The sequence below is a fragment of the Corylus avellana genome, chromosome 11 (genome assembly GCF_965113065.1).
Source record: "Corylus avellana chromosome 11, dhCorAvel1.hap1.2, whole genome shotgun sequence".
In the NCBI taxonomy this organism is placed as follows: Eukaryota; Viridiplantae; Streptophyta; class Magnoliopsida; order Fagales; family Betulaceae; genus Corylus; species Corylus avellana.
In genome coordinates, this window is record NC_142500.1 from 5,898,294 (window position 1) to 5,920,337 (window position 22,044).

Below are 22,044 nucleotides of genomic sequence, written 5' to 3' on the forward strand. Positions count from 1 at the left end.
TTAAAAGCATAAATTAAAAAATTAAAAAAAAAAAACAAAAAAAAAAAGCATGTCTTATTTTTATTGGGTGCGAGGTGGCAATGAAATGGTTTATGTTAAGGCATTTAATGGAAAATGAGTTCAGGGAGTAAAATGTTATTTTGGTCTACCCTAGGAACCTATAAATTATTTTTTAAACCACATAGAGTGATTTGTAAATTAGGCCAACCACAGTGACCAATTTTGCATTTATCCCTTAAATGTATCGCTTATAAAATTTAATTGGAGTAATGCTAGGTACCAGCTTTTTATCCTCCTAAAATCCTCCTAAAGTTGATGTGGCTTTTAAAATCACCATTAAATTTTAGATGAATAATACTTGAATTTTGATTCAACGGTGATTTTGAAAGCCACATCAGTTTTAAGAAGATTTTAGGAGGATAAAAAGATGGTACCTAGCATTACTAATTTGATTAACAATACATGTTAGGTTGCTTATGAAGAAATATTTTTTTTCAAAATTAAATTTGGTAAAATCCTACCAGAGATAGACAATGTGACAAAAAAAAATTAAATGGAATAATACCATATTATCAATTGAAAATGAGATGTTGGAAAACTTGATTATAAAAATTTAATTAGTAATTATGCATCATAAAAAGTAAGAATAATGATTTTTAAATAAAAAAATATAATATAAATGTTAAAATAAATATAAAATAATTAATATTTAAATATAACAAAAATGCCTCACTTAAACTTATTGGATCTTATGCCCCAAAATCTCTCGAGCCGGCCTTGAGCACGCTTACTCTCGCTCTGCCCATTTCATTCAAATTTGGACAGAAATTTTTCATAAATCAACTTTAAAAAGTGGCATGTATTTTTAAAATGTATAAGAAGTATAGTATTTTTCTGTTAAGGATGCTATTAAAAAAAATGCAAAAAATATATTTTATTAAAAAAATATGCGCTTCTCATATGTTTTAAGACTGTCCGTTTCCTAAGAAATTTGTGTACGTACAAGAAAATCCACCCTGTCCTTCCTAAAATGGAGCTCGAATCCAACGTCCACATGGTACCTCGACATCCTCTATATTTATCCCACTTGTCCAAACCCAACTCTCTCTCTCTCTCTCTCTCGCCAAATCCTGAAACCCACGCACGCCCATCCCTGTCTTTGCAATCTGAGAGACAGAGGATGGGGATATTGTATGGCATGCTGGCCAGGGGCAACGTCGTGTTGGCGGAGTTCAGCGCCACGCCGACGAATGCGAGTGCAATAGCGAGGCAGATTCTGGAGAGAGCGCAGCAGGGGATCGAAGATAGCAATGCCTCCTACTCCCATGATCGCTACATTTTTCACGTGAAAAGAACAGACGGCCTAACCGTTCTTTGCATGACCGACAACGCCTTTGGACGTAAACCTACTTTTTTTTCTCCAATGTTTTGTTTTCTAATGTTAATTTATTTATGTTATTAGAAATTTGAATATTAAATTATTTCTAATATAAAAAAGATGGGGACCTATAGGTTTTTTAGATTAATGTTTTATATCATGTTTGGTGTAGAGGCTATGTAGTCATATTTGGCATTTACAAGTGCTGAGTTAAGATAACACCTGAAGTTCAAACCAATCATTCATCTGCAGAAGATTCAGAGAAGCACAACCTCGTTCAAACTGCAGAAGATACGCTTGTTGAAGATGCTGCAGATAAATACAAGCTCATAGTAGATAAGTTCGATAGAAATTAAGTGAGCTAGCTAGTAATATTGTTTGGTGTAATTAATGAAGGCTGTGTAGAGGAAGATGATTCAACCATTGTAGGATTAGGAACAGTGAGAGATAGAACTAGAAATTTAACTTTAAAGAGGACGGAATAAAGTTGAAAAATTTATAATAAAGTTGAAAAATTTATTATAATGGTCCCCTTAATTTTCTTTTAAGGGGACCATTATAATAAAGTTGAAAAATTTATAACCTAAACATGCAACAAGTTTTTTTTTTTTTTTTATAGAATTTTTTTTTGGTGGGAGGAAGGGGTTTGATTCGTCCCTAGGAATAATGTTAGCCAAATTGCTCTGATACCATAAAAAAAAATAATAATAATTGGACGGGATAAAATGGTAGCTTAACTTTTCGGCTTTCATTATTGTGTATTTATACACTTCATTATATTTGTTACAAGCTGTTTATGTACAGATGAGATAAGTAAAAAAAACAGATAATACATTTGATTTATTTTTTCTAAGCAATACAAGAAGAAGAAAATTGCAAAGGTGAGTCTTTTTCACTAATAATCTGAACAGAAGAAGAAAATGAGAGTAATTGGAAATACTTCCAAAATTTTGTGAGAAGTATCCCATTTTACAACCTGACGTGCTCTATAGTACATATGAATTTTAAATACATTTAATACATTTGAAACTTATGCAGATGAATGACTGATTTGAACTTCAGCTTGAACTTCAGGTTTTATCTCAACATGATGTTTGGTGTATTTCCATCGAATGCCTCATTTGTTAGTAATGGATTAATATAGTTCTTGGTAATTTGAGCAGTTCCAATGAAAAAGGCTTTACAATGGTAAAATGGTGAAATCCCAGATTCGGAATTTAAGAAAGATTACTAGGAATGGATTTGTGAATGAAGAAAATAAGATTACTAGGAATGGATTTCTAAATTTCTGTAGGGTTATTGAAGTAGATTCTATATTTTCTAATCATTGCAAAGTTTGCACATTGCATTTTGCCATTGTTGGATAACCTAATGCTTCCATCAAAGATAGAGCTAAGGTGTCTTGAGAGTTGTTTTGTGTTCCGAAGAGAGGAGGTGGCTTGGTGCTGAAAATATTGGAGGACTGGAATACAAATCTGCTATTATGAGGCACATCTGGAATCTATATGCAAAGGCAGGATCACTTTGGATTGCTTGGGTGAAGAATAACTACTTAGAGGAAGGAATCTTTAGATAGTGAAAATGTCTTGGTGTGTATCCAGAGTAAGCTTCCATTGATGAATATCGGTGAGGTGGACCAACCAGTCTAGAATTTTTCTTAGAAAGGGGTGTGCAAGTGTCGAGAAACTTGGGAAGCCATTCGGGTAAAATTTCCAAAAGTTAGTTGGTGGAAGATTATATGGTTCTCTATGGCTATTCCAAAACAAGCATTTATACTTTGGTTGGCTGCTAGAGACTGCTAATCAACAGGGGAAATAATGCAAAAATGGGGATGTAAAGGGAAGCTCTTTTCTGTTTTCTGCTGAAGCTGCATTGAAGGTAGAGACCACTTGTTTTTATTTTTATTTTTTTTAATGTGGTTTTAACAAAAGAATTTGGAAGGAAATCCTAAGTACATGTTTAGTTGATGAGTTGCATGTGGATTGGGATGACAATATGAGTTGGGGTTTAAGGAAGTGGAGGGGAAGAACTGTGAAAACAATTCTATCCAAATTGATCAGTTGGGGTGCTGCAGTTTATAGTATTTGAAAACAAAGAAATGATATTAAGCATGGAAATCAAATCATGTCAGAGGAGAAAATTGTTATTCGAATTAAGTGGGAGGTTAGATCACAGGATATTGTTTATGGAATATTTAAGTTTGTAGCAGATGGGGTATCCCTGAGAAAGTTCTCGGCTTATAGAATAGTTGGACTAGTTTGTTTGGTTTGTATATAGAATTCATATAGATTTTGTGTGTTTAGAAAGAAACATTGTAGTTAAACGTAAAAAGGTTGTTGGTGTTTGGTTTGCAAGTTGCAATTTGATCGAGTTTGGTTAAACTAAGCATGCTTGGGATTGTGTTAAAAAATAGAACTTTTAAAATCAAAAATAGCTTTTTAGAAAAAGCTTTATTTTTAAGTTTTTTCTAAAATTGAATTTTTGCCCTTTTTAGAATGAAAAAATCAAAGAAGTACTCGTGAAATGTTTTACCAAACATGCCAGCTTTTTGTTTGGCACAATTTTTTAAGGACTAAAGATACTTTTTAAGGTTCCTAATGCAATCCCAAACAAGTTCTTAGTATAAATTTCATTCATCGGATAAAGATAACCTAATGCTTTGAAACATGGGAATAATGTGGCTGGAACTTATGATTGGTGAAACTGTTGAAATAATGAGCTCTTTTGCTTAGACTTTCTGTTTGCTATAAATTACAGATGCAGAGAGTGTCTATAAAACACTATAATTTCTGCAGAAACTTTGATTTATCAGTGAAATTCATAGTCTTGTTTTTATTCACTTGTAATTATATGCAGGGAGAATCCCTTTTGCATTTCTTGAAGATATTCATCAAAAGTTTGTGAAGACTTATGGCCGTGCTATTCTTTCTGCTCCTGCTTATGCTATGAATGAAGAATTCTCAAGGATCTTGAGCCAGGAGATGGACCACTACTCAAATGATCCCAACACTGACAGGTTAAATCGTTTGAAGGGTGAAATGAGTCAGGTAAACTGTATAGGGTTATATGTAATATTTGTCATAAGCTTTGAAGCTGAGCAATCAATCCTTAAAATTACAATGTTTTCTTAGTGTTAATATAACAAGTGTGTGATCATGTGATAATGTGTTAAGCACATGAATTTCAAAATTAAATTTGAAAACAATTAGAGAAACTTTGATGACATAGAAAGATTGCAACTGACCTCCTAAAAATACAATTTAGGAATACACTTTAATCTCCTGAACTATTGCCCTTTTGGCACTAACACTTTCAAACTTTAAAAAGTGACATTGGGGCCTTTCCTATTCTACCACTTCATAACAAATTAGACATTTTTGTATTTTTCTCTCCAAAATGCCCTTAAAGTTAATCCAAAATAACCATTTGAAAAAATTAAAATTACTAAAAAAAAATTAAAAAAAAAAAAACTCAAAACACCAAAAAGAGGTGGCTCCCTTTTCATGTTAGCCTCTTTACTTTCTTTTTTTTTCTGTATTTTTTTATTATTTTTTTAATAATTTCAACAGTATTTTGAAGAGAAAAATTGTACACACAAAGGACTTCTATCCTTAATATTGCTACAATTTTCTTACTAACTCCATGCAATTGAAATTTACAAATAGAAGGTTTTGCATAAAAAAATATAGTGAGACAAATATGATAACATCAAAAACCACTCATAGGGGACTACAATATACTTTAGTCCCTCATATTTTCTTTCTTTCCCATCTCAATTTCTCTACTGCTCTAACTTGCTGGTCATGTGATGATGATGATGATAGGTGCGAAGCGTGATGATTGACAATATTGAAAAAGTGTTGGACAGGGGAGACCGATTGGCCTTGCTGGTTGAGAAAACTACCACTTTGCAAGGGGGCGCAGTTCGCTTCAAAAGGCATTCACATCGTTTCAAAAATACTTTGTGGTGGAGAAATGCCAAGCTCACGTAAGTTATAAGATTAATGCAATGTAAGGTTCAATGTAAGGTTCGAACTCACTTTGACTCTAATACTATGTTAAATCATCAATTTTTTCAAAAATTTAAGCTGATAAAAAAGAATAAGTTTAATTATTTAATCAACACTTTAAAATATAGTTTATACCTGATACCTTGCATTTTTCAAGTCACCATTGTGAGCGAAATACTACATTGCTTACCAGTTGAAGGGTTGTAAACTATCTTTAGATTTCAAAGTTTTCATGATACATATTGCAGCAATTCGATCTTGTAGGAATGCTGCTTGTCTATGCAGACAATTTAGACCCAGTTTTCTTGCTTTATATACTTTATTCCCCTTTCTTGCCATATGGTGGTGTCATCACTCCACTGTTCTTCTTCCTCTTTTTCTAGTACTTTTGTCTTATGAGAGTTAACTTGCCTTTGTCATGAGATATATCCAATTTTGATCCTTACATAATATGGAGGTACTAAAGAACCCTTGGATCAACTGGATCAATATTGACGTGTCAATCTCAACCAACCTTTAGATCAATTCTAGGTTTAAAAAATAAGAATAATAAATCTAAGAGTTAATTGGGACTATCAGGTCAATATTATCGAACAGTTGTAAAATAAGAATATGGTATATAACATTACTACATGATCTTTGAGCAGGATGGATCTTTACTATTTTGAGTTACCTTTTACCATGTTATCAAAACTGTAATCGGCTCATTATGAAGTTATTTATGTGTTGCAGGTGTTCCTTGGTATTTGTTCTCTTGATCATCATTTATGTTGTGCTTGCATTTCTCTGTCATGGTCCCTTGCTGGCTTCTTGCTTGAAGTAAACAGAGCAATTGCAGTATGAGTGATTTTGTATGCCATATTTTTAGTCGTAGATTTGTGGCCTATTCTTTTATATTTGCTTTTGTAATTTATATATGCAAAACTAGGGGACCCAATTTTCACATATAGTACAGTTGTCCCTTCCATCTAAGGGTACAATTGCTTGTACATGTCATGAAAAGCCCTCGCATTGCCAACTAATTGAATTCATTCTGTAATGTAATCAATTTTTTTTTTTTTTTTGGTAAACTATTTTCTATGATCAGTTCTGTAGGAAATGCATATATGATATAGCGTTGTCCATTAATATTTATTATTTTCTATAATATTGTTCTAGGGTGTCATGTCATTTTCTATCTAATTAATTAGGCATCACTCGAAAAAAAAAATATTAAAATTTGAAAAAAAAAATTATATATATTTTGATTCTTTTATAAAAATTGAAAATTTTCGTTTTTATTTTTATTTTATAATTTTTTTAAATAAAAAATTCCGTTTTAAAATAAAATAAAATTTTACGTTTAAAAAAAGTCGTTTTTTTTTTTTAAATAAAAATTTTTGTTTTATTAAAAAAATTAAAAATTAATTTTTTAAAGTTCTATTTTATATATATAATTGTTCTTTTGGGGGATCACCTTGCCCCTCAAGCCATAAGGTGGCTCCGCTCTTGCTTGTGCACACACATTCCTCAGGACCCAAAGTAAAACAAGGTGAACACACCATGCCCCACCAATACATATAATGGGTCAAGAGAAATGATACACAACCTCCCAAATTTATACTCCAAAATACTTACTCCCTCACGTGACAGTGAAAATAACCATTGAATTCAAAATCTAAAGGTAATTCATCCAAAATCTAATAGTAATTTTCACTGTCATTTCAGGAGATTTTGAATTTGATATTAACATCTCAAATTTACTCTTAAACCAAACTCCATCAATTCCATCACGGATTTAAAAAGGAATTTCTAATGAGTAAGGAGTAGATTATTCAAATTAAAAAGTATTAGGGTTAAACTGATATTATATGTCAAAATGGCATGACAGTGTTTGTATTTTTCTCTAATATTGGAAGGGGAGGTGAAGGGCAAATTGTAGGGTGAGAACACAATCTGAGAATGCATCTAGTCGCAAACATTATCAACCTTAAAGAAAAATTCTAATAGAATCATAACAACAACAACAAACACCGACCAACCTAAACACAACCATAAATTAGTTTATTGCTTTTTGTAATGAATATTAGTCTTAATGTTTGATATCAAACATTAAGACTAATATTAAACATAATTAGCATCGATGCTAATTATGTTTAATATTGTTCCAAACAAATTTTTTTAATTTCTATACGTGTGCCTGTTAAAGAGCATTGGATTAAGGAAGATTAAAACTAGAAGAATGATGCCTTCCCTGTTCTTTCTTTCTTCCTTCTATCTCGTCATTGCACACTAGTATGTGCATTTCTTCACAAGCAATTGTGGCTCATTAGGCAAAAGAATTAGAAAGAGGAAAGTTTATACCTTTCCTTCATGTCCATTGTGAAATATGTGCAAATCAGATTAATTTCAACAAGATAAGGGGCTTTATCTGAGTTCTAGATCTATTGATACACCTTTTGACTTTGTATACGGATCAATTTCAAGATGAGAAAAGTATTGCAACTTTGCAAAGCTATGATCATTTCACCAATTGAAGATGACTTGCTTAGCGAGGTTGCCACATTCACACTAGAGACTTGAGAAATACTGCAATAACCACTTCACCAAAATAAAAAAGACAAACAACAACTAGATTTTCTCTCACAATACCAAATAAAAACACTATCATTTAATAGAGAAAGGAGAAAGAAAAATAAACCAAGTCTAACGAAATGTGAATGTAATTGAATAATAACATCATAAAGGGGAAATGATCAAGAGCGAAAATGACTATAAGTAACCTATTAGCATTTGACTTTTGAGTCAAATAACCAAAACTAACCCATCATCCAAAGATAGTACCTTATGTTTGTTGGAATGGTACCTAAAGTTTCTCTAATAATACATTAATTTGATTGAAAATGTACCTGATTTTTCATTAAATGGTATCTTTTTTTTGTGTTGGATATGAGAAGATGAAGTCATGCCATCTATTTGTTAGAGTGGTACTTAAGGATACCTCTAGTGACACCTCTCCAATTTATTGGACATGTACATGGGAAGTTGGAGTGGTACCATCCGTTTATTGAAGTAGAATCTAAGGGTTAATTAGAATCTAAAGGTTAACTTTAAAAGTACTTGTTTAATGGACATGTACCTAGAGTTTCATTGGTAGCACCTTCTCTGTGTTGGACATGAGAAGTGGGGAGATACCATTTGTTTATTAGACAGTAGCTAAGCGTTTTTCTAGTAGTACCTTCAATTAATGGGACATGTACCTAAGGCTAGCTCTAGTACTTCCTTCAGTTTATTGTGTGGTCACTTAAATTTGGGTACTTGTGTATACTTACTTGCAATTCCATCCTAAAAAGGTCCCAAAACACTAACTATTTTTACTGCTTATCATAGAGCCTACATTTTCCCTAAAATGAAAAAGACTATCTTAATACTTATTTAAACTCATACTCATTAGGAACTCACCCTATTAATATTGGAAACATTGCCTTCTGAAGCATACAAATAGAAGAAGGATAAAAGAAAAGGCTCATAAGAATCCTCTTTTTTCTAAGTGGAACCCCAAAGAAATATAGGATCAGAACTTTTCGATGTATTACTTCTATGCAAATTTCTTTTTTGTTGACAAGGAACTCCTACAAGGTAGGGCACTTCGTGTATCCACCCTTATCAAGTAAACTTCGGACCTGTGCAAAGCATCCCCTCTACACGGATCGGATAATACTCCGGCTTCACCGGTTAGCTGGCCTCAAAGAATTGTTTGCACCCGAAGGGATTCGAACGCGCAAATTTCTTAATCTAATACAATGCCAAAAGGTTTTCATAGAATACTTAGCAGTATCAAGATAGCAGAGCTAGCATTCTTCTAATAATCATAACCCTCATAGTCCTGAGTAGCAGTTCTCCAAAATAAGATGAATGGTAATTTTCTTTGGTCTTCTCAAAAAGGACAAAAAAAAGACAGATACGAAAGAGAAAAGAAGTGCAAAAGAGAAAAAGAGTAATCTCACACCCAGGATGCGGCTTTGATATATGGGATTCAGCAGCAGTAGCTCAAACAGCACTCACGTACCTCACAGGGAAATTGCCCTCTCTAAACTGCAGGCTTGCTGTCACAGTTCTCTCTTGCTTCAAGTACATCTGTGCAATACCGTTGTGATAGGATTTCAACTTGTTCAGCAAATGACTTGCTGGCATGCTCACCAATGTGTTTGACCATTTGGTCCCATCGCTCTCGACATACATCTCCAGACCTATCCTCAAGCAGATTATCCCAGTCCACATCTTGTATGCAGAAAGCATCCAAGTTATAAATAGCATCTATCAGGTGGTAGTCATCAGTGTTGGCCCATATACCTTCACGCACCATAGGTGATGTTAATTGGTCATACCATTTCTGGCAGCAAAGAACACTGCTTCTGGTTCTGAACTTGTTACTAATGGCTTCCCAAGAGAGATCATCTCGCAACATACCGTGCTTCGAGTTTTTTTCTTTCTTTTCTTCCAAGGCCTTCATGCGCAGATCCATGTTAACTAAGCCAAATAAGATTTGGTACTAATCTTGTTCCCAACGCCCTTTCTTCATATTTGGCAATCTTATTCTACGCCATGTATCCTTTACATGAAACCTATGTTTGCCAAGTTTATCAGCCAACTTTTTCCACTCTGATCCATGTTTTTCATGGTAACTACGGATAAGTTCATACTCTTCAGGGGTCCATTTACGCTTCTCACCCCTTTCGAACAAAACATGGGCTCGATGATATACGCTCTCGGGAGGCCTCCAAGGTAAGTCTGCTCCTATTTCCTTCCAACAATTTTTTAATTCAGAGTGAGATTTACAGTGAAGAACCATATTTAGGCCTTCATCACCTAAGCTATGTACTGCTATGTAGTCGAAAACAGCCTGTTTAACCATCTCATCTTCTTCTTGTGAAAACCTCTTACCCCGTAATAATCCATCATTGTCATCATTCTTTGCATCAATTGGACCATCAGATAAAGTAAAACCCTCCAAATGATCAGAGAATCTTACTCTCTTAGATGTGCCCCCAGTTGTAGAATTTTCATAAATATTCCCAACACCTTTTTTGGTTCTTGCCACCCCTTTATCATCATTTTGTTCTGAAACCTGTTTATCTGACTTGGCCTTCCTCTTCTTCTCCTTCTCCTTCTTCTTCTTCTTGTTCTTCTTTGGCTTCACATCCTTGTCTCCATCTTCTGCACTAATGGCATGCACAATTCTCTCCCCCATCTCATTCCTAGGTGAACGTGCATTAACTCCATTATCTTCAACTCCCTTGCTTTCATTACTTGGTTTTCAGTGATGGTCTCCCATAGTTCAATTCCCAGATCATCATTATGGCTTTTATTCTCTTTCCTTCTCTTTTTTACAGGATTGGCCTTTTCCAAGTTTTTCCCATCTGAGAGCTCCCTTTCTTTTCCAACGTCTCCTCCAGTCACACCATTGTTCACTAGAACGTCACAACTCTCCATGTCCCTCTTCCTTTTCTTCTTCTCCTTCTTTTTCTCTTCTTTCCCATCTTTCCTTTCATCATTCTCTCTTTTCTCAGAGCAAGCCTGCCCCTTAACTAGCTCTTCCATATTGTTATTATCCTCAAGGAATTCATTCATATAGGAAGCCACCCTCTTTTCCACTCGATGCTTCTTTTTCTTCTCTCTTCTTATTCCCAACTCAGAATCCTTGTTGTCATTCATTCTTAGGTTCATGTTCTCTTCTCCTATCTTGTTGGTTTCCTTCAAAACCTCTCTAAGTTCACCAACTTCCTCACCATCATTAATTCTCTTATCCTTCTCTCTAGCCTTCTCAAATTCCTTCCCGTCGTCATTAATTTCTGAAAATTCTAAAACGACTCCAAACGACACCTATTCAAATGTCTAGGTGATTCACAAATATTAAGCGGAATAGGATCTGACCTAACAATCAATAATCAACCAAATACAGATATGTAATGAAAATCAAGAACACAGATATTTGGTTACGAAGAGGAAACCATTTAGAGAACTCTCTAAATGTAAAACCTCTTCGGGGCAGCCAAACCCAGGAAATCAATCCACTATAAGAAGAATAAGGAATACAAGAAGAATTACAAAACCTTTGCAATTTACTCTTCCTTGTACACGACAAGCGACCCACTTGACTTCTACCGCAGTAGCCCTTTCCAGAACATCTGGCACAATTCTTCTATACGATTTCCTTTCATCGGAACTCCGATTGGCTTCACGTATTTAATCCCTTCTCAAATAAGCTAGAACAATATCTCTCTCTAAGCTCTCTGATTTTGCTCTCCAAAATACGTACTTGTAAATGTAGCAAAATCGTGTTTAAATAGAAAATAACCCTAATAAGTCACCCAGGTCCGGACCCTGCAGATCTGAGGTCCGGACATGCCTCATAAAATGCACTTTCGGGAACTGGGGTCCGGACCCGGGGAATTGAGGTCCGGACCCTGCTTGAAAAATAAAGTTTCTGGAAATGGGGTCCGGACCCGGGGAATTGCGGTCCGGACCCGGCCTGTCCAGTCTTCATCAACAACTCCGATCGATGGGCGTTTGTGGTCCGATTGAGCTGAAATTTTGCAGGGACATTCATAACACATGAATCTACATTATGAACGGTGGAGATTGGATTCTGAGCATTCTATATCAGTGTTTGAGCCATGAACAGTAGCATATGCATTTTGGAACTGAATTAAGCCAACACAAGAACTAACAAACTCCCCCTTTGGCAATTCAGTGACAAAACCAAAATGTCGAGCCAATCCCATCATCTCCCCATATTTACTCCTCCTTTTTGTCACAGAATGACAAAAGGTCTTCATGTTTCCTGAAACACTTCACAAAATACATCAAGGCATATGTGGAACAAGAAGACATAAATAAAACTCATGATAAAAAAAATGACGTAGAATGCGTGATTATAAAGAAACATCAGCAAAACTCCCCCTCAATGTATGACTCAATTAACAACAGAAAATTGGAAATGCAAAGCATGTTTCTCCTCCTTTAAAAGTTAAATGAACACACATGATCACACAATTAAACCCAAACATTCACATATTGCAATTTGAAATCAAATCGAAAAGGAATAATGGAAGAAGCATACCTTGGATGATACCAAAGTGTTGAGCCTTTAAGAAACGAAATCACCGAGAAAGAAAGAAAAAAAATGAAATTTTATTTTATTTTATTTTATTTTATTTTTTTTAAAACAGAACACCAAAAAAAAAAACACAACTTGTATAGATAAGCAATAAATCATGCAAGCCCGTATGAATATCTGAACAATTCGGAGTGATCAACAAGCTACATTTACACCGTAAATGTACCTTATGCATGACACAACCTTGGTCTGTGAATGCAGTCAAGTAGGCAATAATCAGAAATCTCATGTGATGGTGTAGTGTGTGAAAACTCCCATTAAATAAGATTGCATCAGTGGAAAGGAAATCTAGGCAGACACTTTGTAAATGAAAGACAAACAGTCTGATTCAAGCCACAGTAAAACCTTATAATGTTAGGACCTAGATTCCCTCATCCGATACACTCCCCCTGAGACTAATCATTCGCTTTTACCATGTCCTTTAGTAATCATCTATTTCCGTAATGATTTGATCACCGATTCTTTCTTTAGGGACAGACAGAAGCAAAACTAAGTCATTTGAGCTTATTTTAAGCCCCTTTTTTTTTTTTTTTTTTTTTTTTGGAAAATGTTGGAATTTTTTAGGAGCTAGGTTCAACTAACGAGTTGGTCAAGTGGATAGAACTGACACTACCTATCTTCCAAACAAAATGTTTGCTCCAAATTCCCAAACATATAACAAAAATCTAAACCTAATGGGGGCAAAAAGTGCACAATTTCGAACATGAGAAAAACTGACTCTTACTCCTTTAACAGTCTTCAGAAAAACAAGGTATATCAGAAACATATGGAGCAATAGATGTAAATTGCAGAAATATTGACCCCACTCATATGTAAAATATTCATTTGAGCACAAGACATGAGAAACTGAGTATCTAACAATTAAAACAATCTAAAGGAATAAAAAATAATCAAAGAAAATAAAAACAAAGCAAACAAAAATTAAGAAAAAAAATGCCCTAGAACAGCTATAGACAAATATCAATATGCTCAATTTCTAGGCATGGTCTATGTGCCCACCTAATCTAGGTGAGTCCATTACCACTCCCCCTCAATGGGTGAATGGTATTAATCTTCTTGACCCAAACTTTCTTCACATCAGGGACAACTGTGTGACTCTTATCCAAGATATCTAACCGTGTTACTACGTCTCTCATCATGTTGAATAATTTCTCATAACTATTTCTAGAATGGAAATATTCTCTTTTAGGCTCATGACTGTTAAGCTGAAAACACTTAGGACGAATATGTCCAATCTTACCACAGTTATGACACGTAGGAATAAACCTTTGAGAAGGTTGGTTCCTTAACATGTGCATACTTCTCGACTTAGAACTAGACATATAGGAATCAGTTAGAGTTCCCTTACCTTTTCCACCTTTGGAAATTTGAGGAGAAATTACCTTCTTTTCAGCCAAGCTATCTTCTTTGTTCACTGGTTTCACAAAAATCATCTTTGAAGAAGAAGCAACATTAGTAGATAAAATAGCAGATTTATCAAAACCCAATCCAGTTCTATCAAACGAATGTTTCTGATTATGTAGCATTTGATTTAGCTTTTCACTAGAGAATTTTGTTAAATGATTCTTTGATTCATTCAGTTCATTCTCTAAGGATTTCACTTTGGCAATTAGCATTTGATTTTCAGACATCAAAGTACTATGAGTAGCAAGAGAATCAGTTAAGGTGACAGAAAGTTGATCATTTTCAAGATTAACCTCATTGAGTTTCTTCAATTGCTGCTTATTCAGCTTTTTCAGTTTAGTGTATTCCACAAAGAGATTATTATAAGCATTTTGCAAATCATCTTCTTCTTCCGAATCATTATCGGACACACCTTGTTTGTCTTGAGAATTACACTCACTATTCTCATGCTCACTCTCATAACTAACTCCAAATGCTAAGTAATTAACTCCTTGTTCAGCATCGTCCTTGTCTGACTCATCACTTTGAGTCACATTAAATGCCTTGCCATTTGACTTTCTCAAGTTAGCACAGTCAACACGAATGTGCCCATGTCCTCCACATTCGTGACACTTGATACCTTTAGGTGACTTTCCTTTCTCAACATTCTCATTTCTAGATTTCTCAGAAAATTGTGAATTGCTATTTTTAAAATTTCCTTTCTTGGCTCTAAAGAATTTCCTAAACTTCTTAGCAAACATAGCAATTTCTTCCTCATTTCCAGAATCCTCATCAGATGAACCACAAGAGTCAACCTTAACATTTTTTGCCTTAAGAGCAATATTTTTGGTGTTCTTGTGTTTAGGAAGAATTAGCTCAAAGGTCTGAAGGGAACCTACAAGTTCTTCTACTCTCATAGTATCTAAGTCCTTGCTCTGTTGTATAGCAGCAATTTGGGGAATAAACCTCTCAGGCAAAGATCTTAAGATTTTTTTCACCACTTTAGCATCATCCATTTTCTTTCCCAAATTAATGGTAGAGTTTCTAATGGCACTAAGCTTTGAATAGAATTCATCAAAAGTTTCATCTTCCTGCATTCTAATCTCCTCAAACTGAGAAACCAACATTTGAATTTTTGAAGTTCTAACAACCTTAGTTCCTTCATGTGTGATTTCTAAAGTTTCCCAGGCTTCCTTAGCTATTTCACATCTAGAAATTCTAGAAAATTCCTCATTTGAAACAGAGATGTAAATAGCATTTATAGCTTTGTCATTCGCAGTAGCATTATTCTTTTCCTCTGTTGTCCATTCAGCTATTGCTTTTTCTGGACGTGTCCATCCAGATTCGACAATATGCCAAACATTAATGGATTTAAAATATGCTCTCATACGAATTTTCCAAAGCGTATAATTTGTTCCGTCAAAGACGGGAAGAGAATTAGGAGCAACAGTATGAGACATTTGATATGGAGTCTCGGATCACACTCAGGAAATAAATCCTTCACAGAGTGAACCCGCTCTGATACCAATTGAAAATTCTAAAACGACTCCAAACGACACCTATTCAAATGTCTAGGTGATTCACAAATATTAAGCGGAATAGGATCTGACCTAACAATCAATAATCAACCAAATACAGATATGTAATGAAAATCAAGAACACAGATATTTGGTTACGAAGAGGAAACCATTTAGAGAACTCTCTAAATGTAAAACCTCTTCGGGGCAGCCAAACCCAGGAAATCAATCCACTATAAGAAGAATAAGGAATACAAGAAGAATTACAAAACCTTTGCAATTTACTCTTCCTTGTACACGACAAGCGACCCACTTGACTTCTACCGCAGTAGCCCTTTCCAGAACATCTGGCACAATTCTTCTATACGATTTCCTTTCATCGGAACTCCGATTGGCTTCACGTATTTAATCCCTTCTCAAATAAGCTAGAACAATATCTCTCTCTAAGCTCTCTGATTTTGCTCTCCAAAATACGTACTTGTAAATGTAGCAAAATCGTGTTTAAATAGAAAATAACCCTAATAAGTCACCCAGGTCCGGACCCTGCAGATCTGAGGTCCGGACATGCCTCATAAAATGCACTTTCGGGAACTGGGGTCCGGACCCGGGGAATTGAGGTCCGGACCCTGCTTGAAAAATAAACTAGAAAGCGAAAAAAAAAAAAAAAATGCAAAGCAAAGAAAAACAACATGCTCTAGGATTTTCAAAAATAAGCAAAACAACAATTCCTAGACATGTTATTTACTCACCTAAATTTAGGTGAGATCACTACCACTCCCCCTCAATGGGTGAATGGTATCGACCTTCCTAACCCAAACCTTCTTAACCCTAGGTACAGATTTGTGACTCTTGTCAAACTCATCTAACCTAGATAACACTCCTTTCATCATTATGCATAGCCCCTCAAAACCTTTCCTAGAATATGAATCCTCACTCTTATGCTCACGAGGTCTCAACTTAAAACAGTTAGGTCGAATATGACCAACTTTGCCACAATGATGGCAGGTATGGACAAATTTCGGAGAAGCTTGTCTCATATGAGGAGGGATATACATATACTTAGATCTAGACAAACATGACTCTACACCACCTTTTTCTTTCTTAGGAGCAGCCTTTTTATTCCAAGGTCTTTGGAATTTCAACTTAGAACAATTTGGTCTAATATGACCAATAATCCCACAATGGTGGCATGTAGGAATGAACCTTTGAGAAGGTTGGTTCCTTGCAAGGTAAACAATGTTGGAATTGCTTCTAGGTAAAAAGTTCTCAGCACAATGGTACTTACCTTTCTTACCCCTCTTATCTCTTGAAGTCGCAGTGGCTGTTTTCTTCTTTTTCTTTAAGACTTCTTTTCCTCTTCTTCTTGAAGAGTGAACAGCAACTAGCTTATCTTTATCCAATGACTCTTCCAAGTTTTCTGTTTCAACAAAAACTTTCTTGGAAGAAGAAGCAAGGTTAGAGGAAGGAGCAATAATCTTGTCAAAATCAATCCCAGGTTTATCACAAGTAAATCTTTGTGTCTGCCTCTTTATTGCTTTATATATTTTGGGTGATTGAATTGTTTATTGCACCAATTGAAAATTCTAAAACGACTCCAATTATCACCTACTCACACGTCTAGGAGTTTTACAGAAAATATCCAGAAAACAGATCTAACTTAGCAGTTAAAAAATCAACCAAATACTGATATGAAATATGCAATCAAGAACACAGAAATTTGGTTACGAAGAGGAAACCATTTAGAGAACTCTCTAAATGTAAAACCTCTCCGGGGCAGCCAAACCCAGGAAATCAATTCACTATATAGAAGAATAAGGAATACAAGAAGAATAACAAAACCTTTGACTCTTCCTTGCACACGACAAGTGACCCACTTGACTTCTACCGCAGTAGCCCTTTCCAGAACATCTGGCACAATTCTTCTATACGATTTCCTTTCATCGGAACTCCGATTGGCTTCACGTATTTAATCCCTTCTCAAATAAGCTAGAACAATATCTCTCTCTAAGCTCTCTGATTTTGCTCTCCAAAATACGTACTTGTAAATGTAGCAAAATCGTGTTTAAATAGAAAATAACCCTAATAAGTCACCCAGGTCCGGACCCTGCAGATCTGAGGTCCGGACATGCCTCATAAAATGCACTTTCGGGAACTGGGGTCCGGACCCGGGGAATTGAGGTCCGGACCCTGCTTGAAAAATAAAGTTTCTGGAAATGGGGTCCGGACCCGGGGAATTGCGGTCCGGACCCGGCCTGTCCAGTCTTCATCAACAACTCCGATCGATGGGCGTTTGTGGTCCGATTGAGCTGAAATTTTGCAGGGACATTCATAACACATGAATCTACATTATGAACGGTGGAGATTGGATTCTGAGCATTCTATATCAGTGTTTGAGCCATGAACAGTAGCATATGCATTTTGGAACAGAATTAAGCCAACACAAGAACTAACAATTTCCAATTTTGCCTTCTTCTTCTTCTTCTTTTGTTCCTTCTCCTTTTCCTTATTCCTTACATGTGTATAAGCCTCCTCATTCACATCTTGATTTTGAACAGTCCCCAATTTCTTCATATTTGCAACCCCCTTCAAAACCTCAAAGACCAAAATCATTGAAAACCTTTCCTGAAAACATAAACCTTCAAAGTGTTAGAAGAAGAAACCCAATCCTCCTTTCAGTTTCCGAGGGAAGAAAAAAATGTTAGCGCGAGTTGTCATCTGGAATTATTATGGGAAGAAAGATCCTGGATTGCCAATCACTACGTATAAGGATCGATTGGCAATCCCGCCATATAAGAATGAGATCCTTTATTCTTGCCTTGAAATTAGCCTAGCCGAGAATAGGTTCAATTGTAATGCTATTTATACATGGTTATTCCTTGTAAGGAGATATGGAAAAAAAATATATACAGAATTCTACCTCTGTTTGTTGTCATGGTATCAGAGCAGGTTTTTGATCCTGTCACCTACAGTTTTTTCCAATCCTAATTCCTTCCATCTACTTTACCCGCAACTATGAGCGGCACTGACCAACCCGCCGACAACCCAACATTTGACCAACCTTGCTACGACCCCTTACCAACATCCATCCTTACTGAATTAACCACTAGAATGAACGAAGTTTTGACCAAAGCTTCGGCTCCAACCCAGATCACCGACACAACTGCTGCTCCAATTGGCATTAAGTTGGACGGCTCCAACTATGCCCTCTGGTCCCAAGTTGTCGAGATGTATATCTCAGGCAAAGACAAATTGGGATATATTAATGGCAATATCCATCAACCTCCACCAACAGATCCATCCTTTCAAAAGTGGCGCACAGACAATGCCATTGTCAAAGGATGGTTGATCAATTCCATGGAGCCATCACTGATCAGGAACTTCATCAGATTTCCAACCGCGAAACTGGTGTGGGATTCCATTGCGACCACCTACTTTGACAGAAGTGATACATCTCAGATGTATGATCTCCAGCGACGTGTGACTCGGCTGAAACAAGCAGGCGGCTCTCTTGAAACATATTTTACTGACCTCCATGGCCTATGGTGCGAGATTGATTTTCGCCAACCAAACCCGATGGAATGCATGGCTGATACTAAGCACTACAACGATATTCTTCAGGAAGACTGGGTGTATGTCTTCTTGATGGCCTGGATGATCGGCTTGATAAAATTCGAGGGGACATACTAGAGATGAAACCTTTACCTACTATTAAACAAGCATACGCTCATGTTCGTCGGGAAGCTGTCCGGCAGGCAGTTATGATCACAGGTGATTCTAGTGATAATCCGGGAGCAGTCTTGGCTTCGAAGAGCTTCAGGTCTGGACAGAATATCCCATCTTCGACCAAATCTCTCTCTCTCGGCAATGGGAAAGGCAGCAACCCTTCTCGACCACGAATTCCCTCTAATGGAACCAAGTGTTCACATTGTGGAAATTCAAAACATACCAAAGACACTTGCTTCAAACTACACGGACATCCTGACTGGTGGAATGAACTTCAGGCTCGAAAACGCCATGATGCTAGCTCGGATGGAGGAACTGGTCAGGTTGCAGTGGCTACAACAGAACCATGTCTCTCTCTTGCTTCCCATGTCGAGACTTCTAAGGGAGATGCACCAATCACGGACCCAGGTAAATGCAGCCCTGCTCTTTGTAGCTCCTCTCGAGATGATGATAACGGCTCGTGGGTGGTCGACTCTGGAGGGTCGGACCACATGACATTTGATGCCACAGACTTTGCACAAACGTCTTAACCACGGCAAACGTGTATTGCAAATGCAAATGGGGTTCTTTCCCCAGTCACAGGAGCCGGCACAATCAACTTATCACCTACTCTATCATTAACCCATTGTTTACTTGTTCCCTCTCTGTCACATAAGTTACTATGTGTGAGTCAGATTACCACAACCATGAATTGTGTTGTACTCATGTATTCCACTTTCTGTTTGCTTCAAGATATTCTTACCATGGAGATCATTGGGCGTGGTACTAAGCAGAGGGGGGAGGCTCTACTATGTGGATGATCTCAGTGTGGGACGTGCAAATCACATGCATCATCCAGTTGACGACAAAAAATGATAGATTTGGCTATGGCATCTCCAGTTAGGACATCCGTCATTTGGTTATATGAAACATTTATTTCCTTATTTATTCTTCAGCATGTCGCTATTTGATTTCAAATGTGAAACATGTATTTTGGCTTAGAGTCATAGAGCTACTTATCCTTTGAGCATGAATAAAAGTAATGTTCCTTTTGCTTTAATTCACTCCGATGTATGGGGTCCTTCTCCCGTTTCTACAACATCTGGAAATCGTTGGTTTGTGATATTTATTGATGATTGTACTCGCATGACCTGGCTTTACTTGTTAAAACACAAAAATGAGGTACTACGTGTTTTTCAATCGTTCCACACTATGGTTCAAACTCAATTTTCTGCTAAGATTCAGATTCTTAGATCAAATAATGGCGGTGAATATGTGAACCACTAGTTTCATGAATATTTCCGAAGTCACGGTCTTATTCATGAAACTTCTTGCCCTCAGACTCCTCAACAGAACATGGTGGCTGAGAGAAAAAACCGCCATTTTCTTGAAATTGCTTAGGCTTTATTACTTGGAGCCCATATGCCCAGTAGACATTAGGGTGATGCCGTTGCCACAGCTATGCATCTTCTCAATCGGATGCCCTCCAAAGTTTTGGATTTTAAGACTCCCCTACATACGCTGTCTACATATGTCACCTTACCTACAATGTTAATGATTCCGCCCTGAGTTTTTGGTTGTGTTGCATTTGTCCATCTCCATAAGACCCAATGCACGAAGCTGGATCCTTGTGCCGTCCGCTGTTGCTTCTTAGAGTATGCCTTACATCAGAAAGGATACCATTGCTATGATCCAGCCAATGACCGCTCCTACGTGACTATGGATGTCACTTTTCTGGAAACAGAACCATTCTTCCCTTCTTCAGTACCCAACTCTGCTCGTTAGTGGGAAATCCATAGTGAAGAGCCGAATTGGTTGAGATTGGACTGGGCAAGAGTTAACGAGGCTAAAATCCACGATCATGAAGAAGTTAACAACGAAGAGGAGGTTCACGAAAGAGAACCACATAAAGGACTAGATATGTCCGCAGAGATTGAGCCAGACCCCAAAGAAGTTTCTACACTACCTGAAGCTAAAAGAGACACCACCCACGCCTCAGTACTCGAAGGCCCATCTCCTGAGAATATCCTTGAGGTAAACTCCCCAACTATGCCTCCAAACTGTAGTAATATGGATAACTCTGTTGGCTATACTTTACTTTTCAGGCATAATCGAAGCAAACCACCAAGTCAATATTCCCCAGATGTTGGAGAACAAAGCTCAGAGTATCCAATTGCCAACTATGTGTCCACAAAGAGGCTATCCAAACCACTCAAGACATTTGTACATGACCTTTCCTAATACCGAGTCCCTACAGAAATCCATGAAGCACTAGTAGACCCTAAATGGACTCAGGCTGTGAAGGAAGAAATGGAGGCATTGCTGAAAAATGAAACATGGACTCTGGTCCCTCTACCAAAAGGAAAAAAGACAGTGGGCTGTAAATGGGTGTTCTCCATCAAACACAAAGCAGATGGCTCAATAGACCGATACAAAGCTCGGCTAGTAGCCAAAGGCTACATGCAAACATACAGTGTAGATTATCAAGAGACCTTCTCACCAGTGGCAAAATTAAACACGGTTAGAGTACTGTTGTCTCTTGCAGCAAACCATGATTGGTCATTGCACCAGTTTGACATAAAAAATGCCTTCCTCCATGGTGATCTCGAGGAAGAAGTTTACATAGATGTTCCATCGGCCTACACAGCAAACTCTGAGTCTAAGGTGGTATGTAAATTACAAAGGGCACTGTATGGTTTAAAACAGTCACCGAGAGCATGATTTGGGCAATTTAGCTTGGCAATGAAGAAGTCTGGTTACAACCAGAGTAACTCAGACCATACACTATTCTTAAAACGTCAACTGGGCAAGGTCATAGCCTTAATAATCTATGTAGATGATATGATTATTATAGGCAATGACTTAGAAGAAATATCAAGACTCCAAAAGCTTTTG

General features: G+C 36.6%; 1 protein-coding gene and 1 pseudogene across 1 annotated transcript; one reads left to right on the forward strand and one right to left on the reverse strand.

Annotated features, from left to right (window-relative positions):
* The first annotated feature begins 1,130 nt into the window (after window positions 1–1,130).
* Window positions 1,131–6,387, forward strand: LOC132166618 (vesicle-associated membrane protein 711-like). The gene is made up of 4 exons (XM_059577465.2): window positions 1,131–1,400; window positions 4,235–4,425; window positions 5,203–5,366; window positions 6,121–6,387. The coding sequence occupies exons 1-4, from the start codon at window positions 1,181–1,183 to the stop codon at window positions 6,209–6,211; spliced, it is 666 nt and encodes a 221-aa protein (XP_059433448.1). The 5' UTR covers window positions 1,131–1,180; the 3' UTR covers window positions 6,212–6,387.
* Window positions 6,388–9,457: 3,070 nt separating this feature from the next.
* LOC132165135 (RNA polymerase I termination factor-like) lies at window positions 9,458–10,983 on the reverse strand (annotated as a pseudogene).
* Window positions 10,984–22,044: the final 11,061 nt, after the last annotated feature.